The 22,667-nt window shown below is 47.0% G+C and overlaps 1 protein-coding gene across 1 annotated transcript; it reads right to left on the bottom strand.

Moving 5' to 3' along the window:
• Positions 1 to 100: 100 nt before the first annotated feature.
• Positions 101 to 22,579, bottom strand: IFRD2 (interferon related developmental regulator 2). The gene is made up of 12 exons (XM_083726626.1): positions 22,261 to 22,579; positions 11,019 to 11,135; positions 9,946 to 10,030; positions 8,942 to 9,066; positions 7,580 to 7,737; positions 7,373 to 7,423; positions 6,000 to 6,181; positions 5,694 to 5,799; positions 4,413 to 4,550; positions 3,691 to 3,819; positions 3,474 to 3,569; positions 101 to 2,637 (listed from the first exon to the last, which is right to left on the bottom strand). Exons 1-12 carry the CDS (start codon positions 22,304 to 22,306, stop codon positions 2,557 to 2,559), a joined length of 1,314 nt encoding a protein of 437 aa, XP_083582752.1. The 5' UTR covers positions 22,307 to 22,579; the 3' UTR covers positions 101 to 2,556.
• Positions 22,580 to 22,667: the final 88 nt, after the last annotated feature.

The raw sequence follows: 22,667 nt of genomic DNA, 5'->3' as shown, positions 1-22,667 counted from the left end.
CTAATTCCTGCCCCTCCCCCACTCGACAGTGCACAGGATTCCCAATACTCGTTTTTCAAGACCGTTTCTGAAGGAAAAAAATGGGTGTATGGTCCCAATCTGTTCTCCAAGGCAGCTAGATTTTATTTTAAAACAAAAATGGATAGCTGAAATTATCCGAATTCTACACTCTGATTCTAACTACAGTCATAGCAATGCAGATATATAGACTCCCTGCTTTGATGCACCAGCCCCAAAGTTCACAACTGAACCTGGAGTAAAAAGAATGGCAGGAAGCCAGCAGCAGAATCCCAGGTGGCCCAACCACAAGAGTTAGGACAACCCTTCAGTTTGGCACTAGGCAAGGGCAAATCCTCTTGAGCAATTGCTTTCTGGGAAAAACTACTCAATGTGTCTTGCGATATGGGGGTACATATCACATGGTAAGTACTGTAAGTCGCTTGGGAGACCTTCAGATCGCAAGCGACTAACAAACCTAATAAATAATAATAATAATGCACGCATTCATTGTACAGATCTGCACAACTCAGCTGGAGTCAGAGAATGTATCGGAAGGAAAGGCACGGCACAGCTCCTGAGTTGCAGGACGCACAACAGGACACCCCTGGTTAATTCTGCAAACTCTTGAACCCCCAGACATAAGTTCTATGCCCATACACCGCTGCTGATGAGGTCATGTTGATAGGAATATGGCTTTTCACCTACCACTTTATGTTTAATATTTTCTCTCGATTTAAAGCCAAATAGGCCAACGTGGGCATTTTCTGCTGACAACACTATGAAAGTGAGGCAATGTGTTTCAGAGATCAATAGAGCAAGGTACCAGGAGAAAAAGCTTACTTTCCATTAACTTTGCTCTGTGACGATGATGTGCTATGTCTCCAGTCTGGACAGCAAAGGTTTGAAGCTTTACACACACACACACACACACACACACACACACACACACACACCCCCTTATCCTATTTGTGATGACAAAATCCCCCAAAATACATTACAGAGAAACCAAATGAGGGAAGCAAAATGGTGAGCGGCAGTTCTTCATACTGCCAGATTCCTCCATTTGCTGATTTCCTGGTACTCAAGTGAAAGGCTAGGATTCTGTGCAAGTGAGCACTGCACAAACACAGACTAACTTTAGGCACAGAATTCAACCTCCTAAGAATATGTAGTTGTATGTGAATGAAAGAGAGAGAACAAGCATAGTATATATTTATACAGGATATGATCCAAACTAAGTTACCGTAGTTTCACCTAAGCCGTGCTGAAATCAATGGAAACATAATACAACTAGCTGGTCCAGATCACTCTTATTATATATTAATCTGGATATCAGTCTTTACAGCTGCTCAAAAGAAGCATGTAGACCATGCTTTGCAAAAAATGATGAGGGATAACAAGAATTGCAGCTGTCAAAGTAATGGGGCCCCTGTATAGCTCACAACCACCACCACATAGCAGACTTAAAATAAATTATGCAATATATGCTTACAGAATTCAGCTTTCTGAAGGCAGGAGAGCCCACTGAGCAGGGCAACGCACCACACACCAACTTTACACCAGCCAAATAAGCCACAGGACCCTTCTCCTACAACAGGGGAACATGCCCCACTATGAGGAGGAGCTTTGCCAGGATGGCCAGAGGACAGGCCCTTTCTTTGCCCTGAGGCTTTTCATTCTGCCATCAAAGAAGAAAAGAGAAGCAGCAGCCATGCAAGTGCGGAGCAAAACTGAGCATTATAATCACGTGAGAGAACAGAATTAAAGACAGTGTTGGGCAGGGTGTCAAAGAGAGGCTGCGAAAAATAGCAGCTGCATGAGCAGAGAAGAGGTACAGCCCCTTTCATGGTGCTGTCAGCCCAGCCTTTAATAAACAACCACACTGATTTCTAGTGTACATTTCATTCAACCCAAAGGCAAAGTATCTTCAACACCGGAGGGGAAAAACCCAAGGCACCAAACCTCAAGCCGGTACTTTCGCCACCTCCATCCTGGACAACTGCAGTCTTTAGCCTTACAACTAAGCCAGCCTCCTGCACTGGGTACCTCACTGGAAGTTCTCACCGCGGAAGGGGGTGGGAAGATCTAGTCCTTGATTTCACTGCGCACACTGCAACGGCAACTGCAGGATGTGTTCAGCATCAGAGACAGGGGGAAAGATGGGGCTTTTTTTAAAAAAAAGAATCACTGGCTTAAAAAAGCAGTGGGGAGGAAAAATAAGCCTCCCCACTACCCAACCTCGCTTAGATTTTTTTGGTTAAAAAAATAAAAATGGCACCTGCCCACTGCCATCCCACCACGATTCAAACATTCGAGACATTTAAATATTATTCTGTACATATATAAAAGCCCCCAGACAATGGTGGGGGAGCAGAGGGGGGCATGGCACAAGCCCAGCTTTCGTAAAGAGCGAAGGCAACAGGGCTCCTTTGCCACAGGCTCTCCCTCCACCCACAAGGTTCACAGTGTTCCAGGTCTGTAGCGCATTGGCTTGTATGGAAGGCGGCAGCAGCAGCAGCAAGAGGAGGAGGAGGAGGAGGAGGAAACAAGCCTCCCTCAAAGGACATCGGCTCGCTTATCTCGAACACGGCTCCTTGCTTTCGTCCGGGCCTTGAAAGCAGCCGAGTTGTAGAGGTGCTGGTGGGGATGCAGAAAGAGAAAACAGAGACAGAGGGGGAAATTAGCTGAGGGAATATCAGAAAAAACAAATCAGACCGAAAGAGACATGTAAGTACAACATTGCGTCTGCAGAAGTTGCTGGCTATGCTTCAGGGGCATTCACAGACACGGCAAGAACCCCCCTCCTTTCCCCCCAGCACCTGGTTTTATTATATTACATATACACACACCTCTCACCCCCTGCCTAAAACACACACATTTACTGGACACGGGTGGCACTGTGGGTTAAACCACAGAGCCTAGGACTTGCCGATCAGAAGGTCAGCGGTTCAAATCCCCGGGACGGGGTGAGCTCCCTTTGCTCAGTCCCTGCTCCTGCCAACCTAGCAGTTCGAAAGCACGTCAAAGTGCAAGTAGATTAATAGGTACCGCTCCGGCAGGAAGGTAAACGGCGTTTCCGTGCGCTGCTCTGGTTCGCCACATGACCCGGAAGCTGTATGCCGACTCCCTCGGCCAATAAAGCGAGATGAGCACCGCAACCCCAAAGTCGGCCACGACTGGACCTAATGGTCAGGAGTCCCTTTACCTTTTACATGTCACCTCCACACCATCTGAAGACTTGCATTTCAGCCATAATCTGGCTTTGCCACTGCACATTTCTCTAGAGGGCCAGAGTGGTCACATAACCTAAAGGTTGTTACTAGGAAACAGGCTATCCATGGCAAGCTGCCATTGGTGGGGAAAGATGCACACAGGTTTGCTGGTGTTGCAGAGAAGAAAATAACACCGAAACTTAACAAAGCAAAGCAAGGGAGCTAAAAGTAGCAGAAATACTAGGAGCACCGCTGACGTACCTTCTCAAAGCGTGATATCTTGCTAGCTTTAATAGCCGCAGCATCCAGTACTAGCGGGGGGCCCAGCTCAAATATCTCACGCAGGAGCTCGTTGTTCTGTGGGCAAGATGACAACACCCATTAGGTGAAAAATCTTGGAGCTGAAAGAGCAGCAGCCCAGGTAGACAAAGGCAAGGAATAAACCTTAGGAGCCCCACATGGACTCTTCTGCCCTTACCTGAAGGTGGTGCCTGACCCCAGAGCCAAGAGCCTCTTTGAAGGCATTGTATGTTCTCCTCCTTGCCCAGCTGTCCACATACATACACTCCAGTCCAAACTTGATCGTCTCCTCATGGCACTCCCCATTCTGGAGCAGGGAAGAAAAGGCAGCTGGAGACTCCGTAGAGAAAGAGAAGTTCATCCCACCCCACATCTCACAAGCAAAGCTCAGCACCATGTTGTCTCTCTGAATGCTTAAGAGTGGCAGCTTCATGGACACTACCTCACAGCAGAAGAAAGCCACTCACAGGCATTTCATGCAAGCACCAGCACTACCCCAGTGCCTACCCCAGGGATACTATGTTCTGGAAAGCAGGACAGCAGAGCTGCCCTAAGTGCTCATAGAGAAAACCTTCTACTGACAGGCTCCTTTCCTCCCTTTCCAGGAACGTGGAGCTTTAATCTGAGACAGATTCTGAAGACCAGGTCATAAGCTTGGAACACATGAAACATTATGGGGGCAAAAAAGAGGAGAATGCCTCTTAAACATGCACAGAGTGCATTTTTCCTCAGAATAGTCGCAGCCTGGGCATCACAAAGCTGGAGTTAAAGGAGTGCAATTCTATAAAGGCCCTCAAGTCCCTGCGCCTTGTTCTTCTGGGAAATCTAAGGGTTGAAGCAATGCGGAGGGAGGAGCCCTCTTCTGAACTAGGCAAGGGCGGCATTAGCTAGGCAAGGCACCTCAATGAAATGCAGCACATCGCGGAAGATGGAGCGCTGCTTGCGCCGGTCGGTCTTGGCTCTGTACTTGTTGCTGTCTGTGGCCAGGGCTTTCAGTTTTGTGCAGAGCAGGTCCGTGTCTTCATAAAAGAAATCCTCCTATGGCAAAAAAAGGAGATGAACGGTGTCAGGCAGAAGCTTCAACTTGCAGGCCACCCAAAACGCAGTGAGAGGTACAAAAGATAGAGAGGCCACAGCTCCTTCCCTAGTTTTACTTTTTGTATCTGTATCTCACAACTCCTTCGGGAAACTCTCTGTGGTCTGAAATGGGGCTCCCGACACCTGCTGTCCAGGCATGCACTTTTATCAGTCCACATCCACTTAAGGAACGGGATCCTATGCCTCAGATCTAGGGATCTGAGGAATTCAACTTCTGTCAATTCCACTGCAACCCAACCTGACTTCCTGGACTAATGTGTAGATTGGAAATTAGTTTACCATTTGGATTTCACACTTATGAATTTTGCAATTCAATGCTCAGTTCAAAAAAACAGCAACAATGTGCTGCCGTACATTCAGAAAATGTATATTTTAGGATAAAATGAGTGTTTTGCAATAAAAAGGTGGCTGCAGAAACCATACAAAGCAACTCATGAATATGTGCAAAATGGACAAAATAATAGACCGACCCACCCTTTTCTTGTATAGACTCATAAATTTTGAGTGGGACAGCATTTTACTCAAGATTAAATTTTCTAAGGCAGTCTTTTATCAACACAAAGCCAAAGGAGATTGCAGGGTTTGCCTCAAGTGATTATCATATCCTAAGACACTAAGAGAGAGTGTGTGTTCGTGCGCACACAGGGAATGCAACTCGGAAGTTGATAAGATTTGGAATTACTGTGACTATTATTTTCTTCACTGAGTCTTCCAACCAGCCTGCAGGCTTCCCATATGCATCTGGTTGGCTACTGTGGGAACAGGAGGCTGGAGTAGATGGGCCATTGACCTGATCCAGAAGGGATCTTCTTAAGTTCCCCCCCCCCAAGCTTATTGGCAAAGGCCTCAGGGGCCATAAGAACCCAAAATGAGCCTTGCTGGACCAGACCAAAGGCCTATCTAGTTCGGCAACCTGTTTCTCACAATGGGCAATCACAGGGCTCTGTGATACGAAGGCAGCAGACGTTTCTGCTCCCCAGAAGCTGGCGTTCAGTGCAATATTGCCTCCAATAGAGAATGGTCACAAGCACAAGAGGAACCTCACATGTGTGCTTGCAAGTATCAGCAAGTGCTATATCCTACCTCCATGTCTCGAGCCAGTTCAAAGAGCAGTGCAATCGTTTCCCCTGCCACAATCCGAAGGTTGACGTTATCACTGGACAGCATCAGAGGCAACTTGGGTAGGTGACTGTAGAAGGAGAGCACAAGGTAAGAATGTAAGAACAGCCTTGCTCGATCAGGCAAGTGGCCCATCTAGTCCAGCATCCTGGTCTCACAGTGGCCAACCAGATGCCCATGGGAAGCCCCTTCCCCATTCTGATCATCAAGCCCACAGTGTGGGAAAGCCCCTTCCCCACCTCTTTCCCTGCACTCAATCTCAACACTCACTTGTCCAGAATCTTCTTGATCTGGGTGCTTGGGCAGATGGTGAGGAGCAGAGACCATGACTGGAGTGCATTGCAATGCAAGGTCTGGAGCAGAGGACTGTGATGAGAGGGCACCAAGCTGGCATCCGTGCTGCAGGAACTGCCAAAGATGCCTTCTAGGCAGGCAAGACAGGAAACCAAGTCCTGAAGGGGGTGGGAAGTGATCAGTCAGTTCTCACAGAAACAATAAACGAAACTAAAAAGGATACAATAAACCAGAAGAGTGTCTAGGTTTCTGGTGAACTACGCTGGGGCTTCAGGGTGGCACACAATCTGGGCTCACATTACGCTGGCAATCAACTCTGAGGGAGCCAGGTTTGCCAATGCAGGAAAGTTGGGTCGACTGCAGCCCTAAAGTTCTATGACACCCAAAGTGCTTTTTCTTGTTCTCTTTTATTCTAGAAATGAAACGCACACCCCAAAGCACTTACAGTATGTGCTTTCCCCTTGTAAATCTGTTAAGTATTCCTGCGCATGAAGAATGTGTCTATTTTGGTGAACGAAGCCTTAAACCACCAGTTTCAACTTGAATAGGTAAGTCCAGCTATGACCATGTCCTAATGCAGAGAGCAGCTCATCTTAGTTCCACGTCTCTGGGCTGATCCAAAAGGAATTGGCTCTACCTCTAGTGAGGTTGTCAGTCCTCTGTGTAGCTACAAAAGCAATAGCTAAGCGGTATGCCAGAGAAGCAGCATGGGATAAAAACTGTGGGTGGAAAAACCAGGAGCTATTTAATCAGAAGGGACTATGGAGGCGTCTCAATAGACTGAGTTATGCAAGGAATCAAGGGGCTGTTTCTCAATACAAAATGAATGGCTTCCCTAAAACACTTAAGGGGATCAATACTAGGCTAAATACTTTTCAGAAAGTAACAAATACTCTCTGAAACAATTTGAGAGCATGGTGGAGTCGGGCACTCTTACAACTAATCTAGACCTGACAAACTCCAATGATCAGTATTCAAACACAGGGTGTTGACACGCTAGTCATGAGTAGGCAAACTAAGACCCGGGGCCCGGATCCGGCCCAATCACCTTCTAAATCCGGCCCATGAACGGTCTGGGAATCAGTGTGTTTTTACATGAGTAGAATGTGTGCTTTTATTTAAAATGCATCTCTGGTTATTTGTGGGGCATAAGAATTCATTCATCCCCTCTCCCACAAATAGTCTGGCCCTCCACAAGATCTGAGGGACAGTGGACCGGCCCCCTGCTGAAAAAGTTTGCTGACCCCTGCCTGGCTACTACTACACTACCCTATACAGGAGGGGAGGGAGATCTAGGTTCTTGCTTCACTGGCTACCATCTGTCAAGTTAAAGCATTAGTGTAAGTTACCTCCATGTCTGCAGCAGCAATGTAGCAGCACATCCCAAGAGCAGTGGCACACTACCGGGGAAGACGGAAGAGAAAAAGGAAGACAGGACAAGGCAACGTCAAAGCCATTCCGAGTAGCCATTTTAAGAAACCATTTCCCAGAGTGCCCAGTAACATCTCCCTCCCACAAGGTTTGCTCCAAGACAGAAGAAAGGAGGTGCTACTCACACTTTGCCGAGCAACTGGGCTGGCCGAGGAGTCTGTGAGGATGGTGGTGAGGAGGGGCTTCAGGCTGCGGAACACCTCCTCCCCCTCGGGCCCCGAGCCCATCTGAAGGCACAGTAGTGTAAGGACAGTAGCAGCAAGGGACTGCTCCTCCCCTTTACCTGAGAGGAGGAAGAGAATAAGCTGTCTTTCCCCCTCATGCAAAATATTCAAAACAGTGCTAGTCATGTGCAAGAAACAGGGAACACGGGACAGTTATGAGACTTATGAATTGTGGGGGCACAGAGCACCAGAAGCGGCATCTTTTCAGCCCTGGCACAGTACTGTCTCACAATATTCCAAAGCGGTTTTAAAGGCAAAAGGTTGCCTACAGCAGCGTTTCCCAACCTTGGGCCTCCAGCTGTTTTTGGACTACAACTCCCATCATCCTTAGCTAGCAAGACCAGTGGTCAGGGATGATGGGAATTGTAGTCTGAAAACAGCTGGAAGCCCAAGGTTGGGAAACACTGGCCTACAGGATGTAGAACTGGGACAAAGATGCTGCGGCCCTCCAGATGTTGTCTGACTACAACTCCCATCATCCCTGACCCTCGGCCATGTTGGCTGAGGCTGATGGGAGTTGTAGCCCAATATCTGGGAGGGTTGCAAAGACTCACCATCTCTGATGCAGAGGGTATTTCAAAGGCAACATCAAGAGGGCAGGCAAGAAGCACGCAAGTTGTTAAAATGAACATAGAGAAGTAAAGCTCTATCCCTTTGCCATATAACAATGGAGATGTCACAGAAACCTACCAGTCCTTCACAGATGGGAGAACGGCAGCACTAACATGCCTCATTTTGTGAGAGAGCCAGGAAGCATTGGTTCAAAATTCACAGTAAACCTGGGGCGAGTTGCAGTCGCCCTCTGCTTGTACTAGTAACAAAGGGATAATCACACTAGCCTACCTTATAAGATGGTTGTTAACGACGGATGAAAACTTATGTGGAAATGTTTACATTAGCCGCCCAGAGTGGCTGGGGACGTCTACCCAGATGGGAGGGGTATAAATAATACATTATTATTATTATTATTATTATGCACCAAATATGGTAACTTCACAATCTTTATGCTTAACAGAAGTATCAAATTACAAAAAGACAATAAAAATGACCAGAAGTTACCTTATTTAGAAAAGTATGAAAGTGCCAACACAATCCACCCAAACCACTTTCACGCCCAGTTGTTTTCAGTGGGAGAGATTTAATTGAAGCAGGTGCTCATTTCTCCTGCTAAAACCAAATGGGACTTGGAAGTGCTTTGGTTAGGCTGGATCAACTCCGTCTGTATTACATAATGGTGCTGTACTAAAGGTTGCAGAGACCCACCTTTCTTCAGGCACTTCTCTAAGGAGTCCGTGACGGTGAGCCTGCGTTCCAACAGGAAGTCAAAGAGCGTCTTGGAGGAGAAGGCCAGCCGCAGGCTCTCTAGAGCAACCTGCCGTGTCTTGGCACTGGAAAGATGTCAGAAAGAGAGGGATGGGAGTCATAACAAGAGCCAAGAATGTGCAGTCCTTCTCTCAAGAATCCAAGTTCAGTGCCAAATAAAGTCAGCTCACTCTGAACGAATTTTGCAGGTTTACTTCATCTTTCTGACCAGTTCAGCAAATTCTTCACCTGCTACAAACCCCATACTGATTCAGTGTGAAGTTAACGGGTACATGGTACGCGCTCTGAACTGCACAAGAGACACACCTTTTTGTGACTGGGGGAGGGCAGTGTGTAGTTCTGAGGCTCAGAACCAACCGCTTCTGCATATCAGGAAATACACCAGAAGTATACATGATATATACCAGTGTGCACCTCCTAATAATTCCATGGTGTGACAGAGATCAGAAGGCACGCTAAGTCAATGATGTTCTGTGGACTGTGCAGACCACCACCCCAGTTCAGAAGTTCACTCTGAATAATCGAGGCTGCATGGCCAGAAGGGCAGCAGTAATTCATACTGTTGTAGTGAGGAGAAGTGCCAAGCGCTGTGTGCACTTCTGCCAAGTTCTTCTCAATGGAGCTGCACCCAGCCTATCCCGGTTGGCAGCTTGCCACTGAAGCAGTCTATATGCTAACAGGGAACGCAGTTCTCTGACCGCCGCCTCTTAGGCAGCCCAAGTGATGAGTGTTATGTTTCTGTACGTACGAGCTGGCTTGGAGGAATCAGAACTACTTTCCAGAATTAAAAGTAACTTTTGGGAGGGAAAACATTAAAGGGGTGGGGGGAAAACAACAACAATCCAGGGAGGATTGAGCATCCTCAGGGGGCATGAAATAAGCTTCCAGAGCCACGGTTTGGCACAGCACCTGAATTTAGCTTAAAATCAGCCTCTGAGCCTCACCTCTTGTCCATCACATTGTCAATGCACTCCTTCAGTTTATCTTCCACCTCCTCTTGCTGCGCCTGCTCATCCACTGCTTCACCTCCTGTGGAAAAACAGAAAAAATGGGAGCAGGGGAGGAAAGCGTCAAAGTAAGATTGGACCATCCAGACCCACAGCCTGCAGATCTTGTATCCCTAAAGAAAGGGGAACAAAGGTTGAAAGTCTGAACAGTGCTGGCAGAACTGCCAGTGGATTCTTTATTGTAGCATTTCAACAGGTTTTATGTTCGAGACGCTTGTTCAACAGGCTTTTGACCAGTCTTGAGTTATGAATTGTCCTGGCAACTGATGTGACATTTAACTGTATCAGCTCAAATGGAATTATACTGTAATTAATGAAGTTTTAGTAACAGCAAAAAAACAACAACACCCACACCCACACCCGTTTTTTTAAACCATCCATGCTTTAAATTGCTTTGTTGAAAGCCACTCTGAGTACCGACTCGGTGGAAAAAAATTCATACAATGCTTACAAAGCGATGTCTCTGGAAGTGTGCCTATTATGTGGTCACATGGTGGGGTATATCACATCCAATACAGCATCCTAAAACTCCTTATGTTGATTCCAAGACATTCCACATACCAGTTTGTTGGGTGAGGTGGTTTTTTTCTTTTCTTTTCTTTTGCAAGCTTGTGAATTAGTCTGCAGATGTTATCTGCTAATGTAATTTGCAACCCAAAATAACCAAATTTTGTCACCTTTCCCTGTCTTATGACCTGGAGGAGATTCTAACAAACCTGAACATGTGGTGGAAGTTTTGCTAAAAAGCTCACGTATTCTCCTGTCCCCAATCTTTTTTGTAGAGCAGCAAGTCTTCCTTCTCAATGACTCCCCACCCCGCACCCCAAAAAATATCACACACATGCACACATCCCTCTAAATTCTGAAGGGTGAAAAAAAAATGCCAGGAAGAAAAACCACTATGTTGTGCGGAGCTTCCTGAGGTTAGAAAGTAGTGTTTACAAAATCTAAAGTTTTGCTCAATACACAGAAGGCCAGGGTTTCCGTCACTAACTTCTGCCCACCCTCACCTGTCACTTCTTCAGTCACACTGGTCGTCTCACTGGCGCTGCTGTAGTGACTCAGCACATCACTGGCTGCCTCGTCATCACTGGCCTGAGACTCCATCTTTGCAATCCGGTGAGCTCCTAAGCAGAAGAGAGGAGAAAAGGTCAGAACAAGTGAGACGTTCACCTGTATGACTTACAGGATGCATGCTGTGTTTCCCTAGAACGCACCCTGTCTGAAGAATGTGGAGCATGAGGCAGGGTCTTCCTTTTCCCTGCCTGAGACCAAGGGGGATTACAGATGACTATTTGCAAAGAAGGACCATGGTATGAAATCCGCCACTTAACAAGCTAAGTGCCCACTCAAAGTAGATGAGATATTTGCCACACTTCTACACCTAATCAGAAATCTGAGAAAGCAGGAGCACTCAGACCATTGTCCTATCTAGCCCAGTGTTGTCTGCACTGATTGGCAGCTGCTCTCCAGGGTTTCAGACAGAAATCTTTCCCAGCTGGAAACTGAGGTCCAGCTCTGAGGGCTTTCTGGCGAGAAGTGAGGTTACAGAGAACCAGGCAGAGGACCTTCTCGGTAGTGGCGCCCGCCCTGTGGAATGCCCTCCCATCAGATGTCAAGAAAATAAACAACTATCTTACTTTTAGAAGACACCTGAAGGCAGCCCTGTTTAGGGAAGTTTTTAATGTTTGCTGTTTTATCGTGTTTTTAATATTCTGTTGTGAGCCACCCAGATGATGGCGATGATGATGATTATGATTAGGAGATGCCAAGGATTGAACCTGAGACATATATTTTACCACTAAGTTATGGCCCTTGTCTAATCTTCACCATTTGGCAGGACAATGCCGTGGAACCCATATAGATAACCATTTCATTTACTTTGTACTTGTGCAGAAACAACTTTCTAACCATGTGCCAGGATAACACAGTCATACCTCGGCTCCCGAACGATGCCTTAGGAGTCGAATGTTCCAGCTCCCGAACGATCGAAAACCAGAAGTGAGTGTTCTGGTTTCCAAATGTGTTTTTTTTAAGCCAAACGTTTGGCACAGCTTCCGCTATTGTTTCCGGCGCGCCTGCATTTCTGAACGTTTTGGAAGTCGAAGAGACTTCTGGAACGGATTCCGTTCGACTTCCAAGGTATGACAGTACAGACAAACAAGCAACTGCAGAATGGTTTGTTTATATGGGTTCATATGCCCTATCAAGTAGTTCCATGCAGACTGTGATGTGCTGTTGCCTAGTAAGTGTTCATCTGTATGCACCCTGACTTGTTAACTATGTCTGCATTCCCTTCTAAACAACAACCAAAATGGCACCTTCATTTTAACCAACTATGCTTCTTTTTGTTGTAAAGAACAAGTAATAAGATGCTTCTATGAAACCTCATACTCACAAGCTACAGTGAACAATGATACTGTCCAAGACTGTACTGTATAAGCCTTAATGGTAAAGTAAGCTAGGGCAGTTCTGCTGCAGAAAAACTGCAGTCACCTGTCAGGAAAGGAAGGGTGGACAACCCTGTTTTCCCACTCACCTAAAGCAAGACGAGTTGCCCAATCCCTTGACATCCCTGGATAGCTATTAGCCGGCTACTGCCTTTGGTTAAAGTCAGCACTGTCAGCTTTGACACACCCTACTGATAAATGTTCAAGGCCTGGACCAGGAGATAATCAGAACCATATGGAAGGGGATGAAGGGGGCCCCCTTTTAACCCTTTCTGACTTTAAGGGACCAGAGCTTTAAAAAAATTATTTTATTTTCTTGCAGCTTTAACAAGGAACAGAAAAGAGAAAGAAAAAAATAAGCAAACTACTGAAAAAAAGAGAAAATAAAAATATACTATTAACAAATTGCCATATGTTCCCATTGCAAATACAATGCCCATCAGTACATAGATTTTAAAATAGACATGCTAGTTAATATAAGTGTTTGATATGTCCAGATAGGTATCTGCATGAGATTGGCACCTATATCAAATATGTTTGAACGTAACCAAGGAAGTAAGGTCTCTAAACCATTGTGTAATAGATAGTGGACAGCAAAAAAGCATAAGTTTCTTAGCCACCATAAGGCTCAAAGTCAACTTTTGTTAATCAGCCATTAATCCCTATATGGTTAAAATCTGGATCTGAAGGAACCATTTGTTTATACAATTTAGGAGAGAGGTATAAAATTCTAATTCACTTCATAAATTCCTGAGGAAATCCAAATTTTTACAAAGTAACAAAATAAAAACTGCCAATATATTTTGTCAAATGATTTTTCAGCACCCAAAGAAATAAGTTGAGTCGGATCCATTCTAGAACTATTTAAAGCTACCAGGAAAAGACGCTTGGGTAAATTCATAGTTATTATTGATTGTTTTCAGAGAGAAATAAACAGAAGTAGCTAAGTTGTGAAGCAAGTGGTTAAGAAAATGGAGTATCGTGGTGAAGGCAAAAACATAATAGCACAGCTTCAGTCTGTTAGTTTATTTGTTTCACCCATAGGCTATGATAAAATTGCAAAACCAAAACAACCTAGCACTGCCACAATCAATACGCACAGAGCACAACTTCATAAAATGCATGATTAAATTCAGATTGATCCAAATGACTTAGAAGCATGGAGGGGTTAATACCGGGGTTCATTTCAGCCAGGGTTTGACATGACCTTGTTGTAATCTGCAAATAAAATCAATCCTCATCTCTTCTGCAAGTTTAACCAGGGATCTCAATTCTTCAATAACCGGAGGAACTTCCCTCACCCCCCCCCATCCCACCATTAGTAGGCAGGTAAAGAAATGGCACAGAATAGTCTCAGGTAGCTATTAGCTGGGATTGCTCAGTCGGTAGAGCATGAGACTCTTAATCTCAGGATCATGAGTTTGAACCCCATGTTAGGCAAATGATTCCTGCATTGCAGGGGGCTGGACTAGATGACCCTTGTGGTTCCTTCCAACTCTAGGATTCTATGATTCTGTCTAGTCTTAAGTTGGGGAAGGCATTGGGTAACCAACTGGGGACTCCAGATTTGCAGACAGAAATACAGGACAGAGAAAAGCTGGACCTGATGCACGCTTACAAGCAATCTATATAGGACCAGAAATGATAGCTATGTAGGAAGCTTGAGGTGATAGTTACATATGCCAAAATCCACCATTAATCCACCTCAGTCCCAAGGGGGATGGGAAACATGCTGAAAATTCAATGTCTATACCAGCATTTTCCAACCTGGTACTCTCTAGCTGTTGCCAACTACAACTCCCATTATTCTGAACACAGGCTGTCTTGGCTAGGGATGATGTGAGTTGTAGTCCAAAACCTCAAGAGGGCACCAGATTGGGGAAAGGTGGTCTACACTATCACCGTTGCTATTTATCATTTGTGTGCAAATTACTTTATTATGCTTCTAAACTTCCTGTCCACCCCCCATCTTCATCACTGTCATTCAACATTCCTGACAGACTCATGGCAAAAGGAATGACGACTCAGTGCCACAGAGTGTGGCCTTGAATAAACTTGGATTCCAGCAGATGCTTCACAGGTCCAAGTTCACACTCCCAACTGTTGAACTGTATCAGCAGCTAATCAAAATCACACCGGACTGGACCAACAACTGTGTTAATTTCATTCCTGCTGCAGCAGAATGACTTCAAGGGCCGTGTCTGCCCACAGATCGCAGCAGTTGCCTTACCCTGCGGACAGGTGCAAAGGATCCTAGGCAGGGCATCCTGGAGCAGCTGAGCCGCCTGAGAGAGCTCTGTCACCTCAGCTAGCCCCAAGCAGAAGCCAAGGAGGAAGCAGCCTTGGAAGGAAGCCAAGCTGCTACGCTGGGCCACCCGTCCTTCCCCTGCTATGCTCGCAGATACTGTGATCCATTAGGCTGGATGCAGCCCAAATGTGTTGGTGGGGATTAGCATGGAACAACGAAGATGCTGCCATGATAGTGTCAAATGAGCTACCATAGGCAGATAAGCTTTTAATTTATTTATTTTTAAAGCACAGAAAGCAAACCCAAAGCAGAACTGTACAGAAAAGCGAGGCTATTGTTACAGCTGGAAGACAATGGCTCAGTCGAACAGCTCAGAACAATTCGACAGCGTTGTTTCAGATGTCATGTTTGTAGAAAAGCACTGTGGTGCCTGATGAAATGTGTTAGGACATCTTGGCTTTTGGGTTGCACAAGAGACCAAATCTGTTTGCTGTCTCCTATTAAAAACAGCAGAGTCGTGGAAATGCCAAAGACTGAAGAATGCAAGGCTAGAAAAGGCCCAATTGCCTTCTAGACAGACTGACAGTCCAGGAATCCAGGCAGCTGGCACAGCACACACGCACAATGATTCTTGTGACTCAGCCAGGCTTGGGGGTCAAAAGTAAGGCAGGTGGCTGCTTGAGACAAGCCCCTTCTCTGTCCATCGCGAGCAGCAATACTTTATTATGGGGTGGAGAAGAGGGAAAAGGAGCCACAGTTCCGATTTCCACTATGGAGCTGCCAGCGACTGACCTCAGGAAGGGCAGTTGCGGCAACAGGGGCTCAGAGGCACCTCGGGAGCAATGCCCGCCGGTGTCTGTGGCGACGGTGCTCCCCACCGAAGGAAGCGGGGAGCGCCTGGGCGGCTGCACTCCAAATCAGTTCTGCACTCTGTTAGCTACACGGTGCGAGCCATGGAAAGGTAAACAGTCACTGACTCATCTTCCTTCACATGGGGAAAAGAACGTTTTTGCTTGAGTGGCACCGGCCTGACTAAGCATGGCCAATGGCTTTCCCCTTCACCCACACATGCGCAAATACTCTCCAGGGCTGACAGGAATGGCGCACTTACCTCAGCCCCCCACCCCACCTTACGAGAGAAATAAAACTGTCAACGCATAAAACACAAAGGAAGCAGCGTGGGTGCATGAGGGAACCCCCCCCCCAAAAGTCACATTTGGGCAACGTTGGGGTTGGTCCCATTAAGGTTTTTTGCCCAAAATGCGGGTCATAATCATGGCAACATATAGTCCTCCCCCCCCACAAGGTCTGAGGGACAATGGACCGGCTCCCTGCTGAAAAAGTTTGCTGACCCCTGCTTTAGGGCTATGGCAGAACAGAGCAGAGAGAGAGGAGGAAAGGGAATTTGATTCCCTAGGAGCCAGCTAGACTGCAAAATAGCTGGGGTGCTAAACGCTACTGAATCATCACCCAAAGCAGCAGACGTTGCTTGTTGAGCAGGCGTGACATCAAGGGAGCAGCCACTCAAGGGTTAAGAGGCTTCTGGCTCAAAGCCCCATACAAGGAGAGGGCTGCACTGGTGGCACCAGCCAGATGAAAGCAGATTGCTGAGTACACAGCTGGGCCCCACAATGAACAGAGCAGCATGGTGGCACCCAGGAAGGGAGGCTGCAGCAAACATTCTGCACCACCAACTCCAGTGGTTGCTAGCTGCCAATAAGGAACGCAGGCACTCCAGCCCCAAAACAGACAACAGGGCAAAGGGTTTCGTCTCACATGGTGTCCCTCGCAAAAACAATAATTTACCAGCAAAACTAGTGGGGGGGAGGGAGATGCATGTGCGAACTTTAACATACTCATCCGGCTGAGGTTGTGTTTATTCAGAGAGGCTACAAACGCTTTGCTCCACAGATGCCAAAAGAACAGTACATTGAGTTCTTGTCCAGCTGCAAGGAGAGAGTGGCTTTGCACCATTTGGGGGCTCCTGAAGGCATGTCAGGGCGGTCCTCACCAACACCTTCATGCCACCTAGTGCAGCCTAATCCAATTAAGCCTCAAATCTACTACAGCACGGGACTTCCGCCTTCAGGAGTGTGATTAAAGGCAGCTGTGGCTTCAGACATCAAGCCAGCTTTCCCTCCCTCCCTCCCTCCTTTCCACCCATCCCCATCTGCTTTGCTTAACACCCAGCCTGATGAGGAGTTCTGCATCACTGAAAAGCCACCTCACTATTTTATGAGCCCTAATAAAGGAATTGTCTTCTTACTGGTTTGAAGAAGAAGAAGAGTTTGGATTTGATATCCCGCCTTTCACTCCCTTTAAGGAGTCTCAAAGCGGCTAACATTCTCCTTTCCCTTCCTCCCCCACAACAAACACTCTGTGAGGTGAGTGGGGCTGAGAGACTTCAAAGAAGTGTGACTGGCCCAAGGTCACCCAGCAACTGCATGTGGAGGAGCGGAGACGCGAACCCGGTTACCCAGGATTACGAGACTACCGCTCTTAACCACTACACCACACTGGCTCTCACTGCAGATTTTTCTAGTGTACCTCAGCTTTCCCAATCCTAATTGCTGCACTGGGGTTGGGAATTTCACGGAGTCTCTTGGCTGGGGAAGAAGAGCTTGCATTTCCCTTTGCTTTGTGCTGATCCTGGTACCTACCTCTTCCTACTATTTAATTTTTAAACACAAACCCCGTGATTACTAATCACATGCATAACATGGCGTGTAGTTAGGTTCTAGTGTCGATCATGTCTCTAGCACTCTTTTCCTTCACCATACTCTTGGGCATGTGGTATTTGCCTTGCTAGGCCTCTGATACTCCTGTCAAGAGCAGCCCATTGGAAAGCAAAAGGCCAGGATTCTTAAGTGGCAAAGACTTACAAGCTCAGGAGATAAAGATAGACTATGCAAATAAAACAGGTTAAGACTCACAGAACAGAAGCCAGCATATGTTTAACTCTCCCACTGAAATCAACAGGATGTAAAAATGCTTAGCACCCACTGTGCCTTGCCCTTGCCTATAGCAAATGTCTTCTGTAAAGCAATACATGGGAGTTATATAGAGCAGGGATGAGGGATTGCAGGCCTTCAGGTACTGCTGGACTGCAACTCCCAACCATTCCTGGCTACTGGCAATGCAGGATGGAGCTGATGGGAATCCAGCATCTCTAAAGGCAGAGAGAGGGAGGCTAAAAAGGGGATTAGAACTGGCAAGGAAGCCTGAGAGGAAAAGTCACAACAACATTTGGAGAGTGGGAGGGAAACTTACTGAGATGAGTTTGGGAGGCAGCTCCAGTGTAAAAGGCGTACTTGACAAAATACAAGAAGAGACAAAATGGTGGTTTCTAAAGGAGGACACTTCTGTAAGGCTTTCTCTTTTTAGGATACTGCCACAGACCTCTTAAATAGAAAGCGTAGAGTACATCTCACAATACAGCCTACCCAACTAAATACTGTAATTCAAAGAGAGGCAGCCAACGAAATAAAGAGCACTATCCGCACACTGAACTAAAAGACCTAGGTGCATAAAAATGTTTTTACCTGGTGCTTAAAACACAACACTGGGTGTTGGGCATACAGTGGTACCTCAGGTTACATACACTTCAGGTTACATATGCTTCAGGTTAAAGACTCGGCTAACCCAGAAATGGTGCTTCAGGTTAAGAACTTTGCTTCAGGATGAGAACAGAAATTGGGCTCCGGTGGCGCGGCAGCAGCAGGAGCCCCATTAGCTAAAGTGGTGCTTCAGGTTAAGAACAGTTTCAGGTTAAGTATGGACCTCTGGAACGAATTAAGTACTTAACCTGAGGTACCACTGTACAGACCTAGGACAGGCAACCCACAGGCAGACAGCCACCACAGAAAAGGCTTGTCCTCTTAGAAACAAGGGGAGAAAAGAACAATTTCAATAATTATGGCTGAAAACATAAGGAAACCTGAGATCTGTTTCACATAGTCCATGCCAGACAGCAGCCTATCTGCTGTATTTTAAACCAAATCAGCCTTCTGAGAGTTCTTTCACGCCACAAACAATGCAAGGCAGTAGCCAAGCCAAAGATGCTACTCGAGCATGGATAACTGTGGCCAGGCTATTGTCGATTGCCACAGTACAAAAGGCTTCAATTTCCAAAAGGTTTCTAGAACCACAACACATGCTTCCAGCACTGCCTCCATAAATAACATTCTAAAAAGACCTACTTGAGCATGGCAGCACCCAGGATACACATGCTTCCAGACTGTTACATAAGCAGCATCAGCTTATATCTGTGGAGAGAGTATTGCATGCTTTCCAGATGACACCAAGCTGAAAGACAGATGCTGATTCCCAGAGAGTTCCACAGCACACAGGTAAGAAACAGGTGCTTCTCCTGCTGCCGATGTCAAAAAGTAAACATAAAAGGACTGGGACACTTACAGCTGTGTGTTCTTAGGGGCAAACAAATTTGTTTAGTACACCTGTAAAGGTCACAAAGTGCTGTTTCTTTCTCCCTCCCCCCTCCCACCGCATTGTAGGCAATTTTTAAAGCAGCAGTGTGCCTTTAAAACGAAAAGAAAAAAGCACAATGCAAAGCCACCCTTCCACAAATGTAATTGTTTCCAACCCTCCAGAAAGACTCCGCTAAATAATTTCACTTTATTGTGCCATACGCAACAGAAATTTTGCCTAGATGGCTAGCAATGCTGCTTGGCCCAGTGAGCCATACACTGGCCTGGCCTGAGCTATACCAGAAGGTACACAGAAGTCACACAGCGGGTAATTCCAGCCAATGATTATAATTGTACACAGGGGTTGACCAGCGTGAGATACAGTCAATCCAGGTGTCTACAGACTTCGAAGAATTAAACACAGGATAATAAAACTACTGTAATGCATACCTTCTATAATTGCACACTCTCCCGTATTTGCTCTATTACACCTTATAACTTGAAGAGTCTGGACACAAACAGCTTAGATTGCTTAAAGCAGAGCTTCACTTCTCAAGGTTGTTCCAGTTTCATGTGTAGCAGTAAATAGGAACTACTCAGTGGCGGCCCATGGCTGTAAAATCATTTTCTAGTTGAGCAATGTAAGGTTCCATCACTGGAGGCCCTTAAGAGCCATTTGTTTAAAACTGCCTTCTCTCTATCTCTCTTAAACAGAGGAATTAATTTTAAGCTGCTTATATGATTTCATAATTTTTACTGGAAATGTTTGTGATTTGAATGACCAACAGTAACACTAATTTGGTAATGTTATTGCATCTAGGTAACAGATTATCGACTACACATTGGAATTTTTTATGCCGGAAGCTGCTTTGGGAGAGTTTGACCCTGAGTTTGACCCTATTATTTGCTTTAAATAAACACTTCAAACAGTCGCCAAAAGGTTGTTATAAGAAAGCAAAGCATCTGATAAGAGATTTACACCAAGGTATATAACATATGGTTAGCTTCTTTATGTACTGGGAAGCTAGAAAGTTTACCCATCACTCTCTGTAGCCTAGATGTTTCCAAGATACGAAAACTATGCCATGCTGCCACCAGACTGAAGGCCCCTCTATGCAGAGCAATTTAAATTTTTTTCTCCTTTATTTTCTATGTACAGAGAACTGTCTTACATGTCTGGGTTAACTAACTTTTTAAAGCCCTTGGGCACATATGGATTTTTGAGCACATGCAATAGGCACCACCCCTAAAGTCACTTCTCTGATCTCCTTCAGATCAGCCTCCCCTCTGCTCCCCCCCCAGACAAAAAGAGTGCAAACACACACTTTGCTTTTATAAGGGTAAATATCAGATTGAGTAGAATTAATCTGAGCCTTGAAAAGACACAAGCTTGTAAGTAGGTACATAGGAAGCTGCCTTATATACTGAGTCAGGCCAGCTGTCCATCTAGCTCAATATTATCTACACCAGGCATAGGCAAACTCAGCCCTCCAGATGTTTTGAGACAATTTCCAACATCCCTGTCCACTGGTCCTGTTAGCTAGGGATGATGGGAGCTGTAGTCCCAAAACATCTGGAGGGCCAAGTTTGCCTATGCCTGATCTACACTTACTGGCAGCAGCTTCATCCATCTCATGACCCATCCATGGGGCTATAAGAGAGAGGTGCACCAGGGGAAGACCTTAAGAGGACCATTGCCAGGATACGTAGGCATCACGCTGGCAACCCCTGATGGGGGTGGTGGTAAATTATGGGATCTCACCCACCTGAAGTGGTATGGACCACAAAAGAGGTTTATGACCTCAGTAAGAACTAAGACTGCAACAGCAGTGATCTAACTCTTTGACTTCCATCACAGAACAAACAGGAAAAGCTCAGCATCCAACTGTAAGACAAGCTAGATGAGCATGCAAATGGATAGAAGGGTGAGCCCACATGCCTGAACTGTTGCTTACAAGTAGCCAAGCTATGCTATATAAAAGCAACAAATCCTAAGCAAGGGCATTCTTTCTTACTAACTGGCCAAAGAAATCAGCAAACTGCAATCAGTTTATCATATGGATTAATCAGATGCATCCCTATTTGCCCCAGGAATTGCTCCGGGGTTAGAAGATATGAAATAAGCATTTCAGAACAAATGTATGCTATAGGAACATGCAATTACTTCTGTCAAGCTGTGTTTCTTTCCACCTTCCTCTTATCTGGAAGGCTTAATTTGTGGCTTATTGTTTTCCATTGCTCAACTCTTATAGGCAGCCCTGCTGGATCATAGCAAAGTCCCATAAAGGACAATCTCAAGCTACCCAGAGCGGACAACCAGATGCCTCTGTGAAGCCCAGCAGCAAAGGCCAAAGCCACTTCGGGAGTTTCAGAAGCACTTTCACAGCAGGGCAAAACAGGAAGCCTGAACGCATGTGCTTCGCTTCGCACGCAGGGGGATGTATGCACATGAAATAGAGATACACGTGTCACTTCGGAAACACCGCCATGATTTTACGCGTCGGACTAAAGCCCTTTTGGCACTCTGCTCTGCAGTGAAGCGCGGCAGCAGGAAGTGAGAAAGGGAAAGGGAAAGGCGCCTTGGGACGGGATGTGCAACTGGAGAACGAGGAAACAGAAAAGCCGGGCGGCTTCTCTCAAAGGCCACGTGGTGAGGGGTTGGGGACAGCCGCGCTCCCAATGAGCCCGGAGACCACCCGGACTCCTCAGTGGGGCCGAGAGCCCCCCGCCCCCTTTGAAATGCCTTCATTGGAGAAGCTCCGCTCGGGCGGCTCCCGCTTCTCTAGTCGAGGCGCGGAGGCTGCCTGGGCAGCTGCCTACTGAGCCCTCCTCGTACCCCGTTCCCACATCAGCCCCCGGGCCCCTCCGCCCTGCGGGAGAGAGAGATCAGCAGCGGAGAGACTGGTAGGGGCGGAGGAGGCGGAGATCTGCCCCGCAGGCGAACGCGCGCCAACCTCGTCCGGAAACGCGGCGCAACAGCTGTCCGGGATCCCCGGGCGAAGCAGAAGCGCGCGCAGACCAAGCGCCTGATCCTAAGCGGAGTGACTCCGGCGCCCGTCACCCAACCTCCCGGCCAAACCCCGGCCAGAGGGAGGGCGAGAAGCAGCCCCCGACTCCCCGCGCTCACCTCGGCCGCCCCGGCGGGCTCCGTCGCCCCGGCGTGAGCGGGGCATGGCCGGGCAGGCGGTTATCAGGAGGCGACTCGGGGCCCGGAGGAATCTCTGCGCTGGTTGACGGGGCCGGTTGCTGCCTGACGAGGGAACCACGCCGCTTGCTCCACCATCTTCCTTCTCTGGATAGATCACTCGCCCTCTTCCCGCTCCTCCTCCTCCCTCCAAGCGGGTGCCGGTGCCGCCGCCGCCGTGTCCTCTGGGAGCTGGAGTCCTGGCAGGCCCGCCTTGCTGAGCCAGCGAGCTTTGTGACAGCGCTACGGCTGGACTACGAGCCCCATGATGCTCCGCGGGGCTTGACCCCACCCCCTACAGGAGCTTGCTGGGAAGCGTAGTCCCACGGATCAAGGCGCGCACTAGCAAC

This window comes from Podarcis gaigeae (genome assembly GCF_964106915.1).
Source record: "Podarcis gaigeae genome assembly, chromosome: 2".
Taxonomy (NCBI): Eukaryota; Metazoa; Chordata; class Lepidosauria; order Squamata; family Lacertidae; genus Podarcis; species Podarcis gaigeae.
This window is presented reverse-complemented; position numbering and strand designations above follow the sequence as displayed.

Excerpts from the sequence above, each read along its gene's own strand:
- IFRD2 (XM_083726626.1), bottom strand. The coding sequence starts at position 22,306 with ATGCCCCGCTCACGCCGGGGCGACGGAGCCCGCCGGGGCGGCCGAG. Across the intron at positions 9,067-9,945 it reads GACAATGTGATGGACAAGAG|TGCCAAGACACGGCAGGTTG; the intron begins GTGAGGCTCAGA and ends ACATCTTTCCAG. Across the intron at positions 3,820-4,412 it reads ATGTGCTGCATTTCATTGAG|AATGGGGAGTGCCATGAGGA; the intron begins GTGCCTTGCCTA and ends TCCCTGCTCCAG.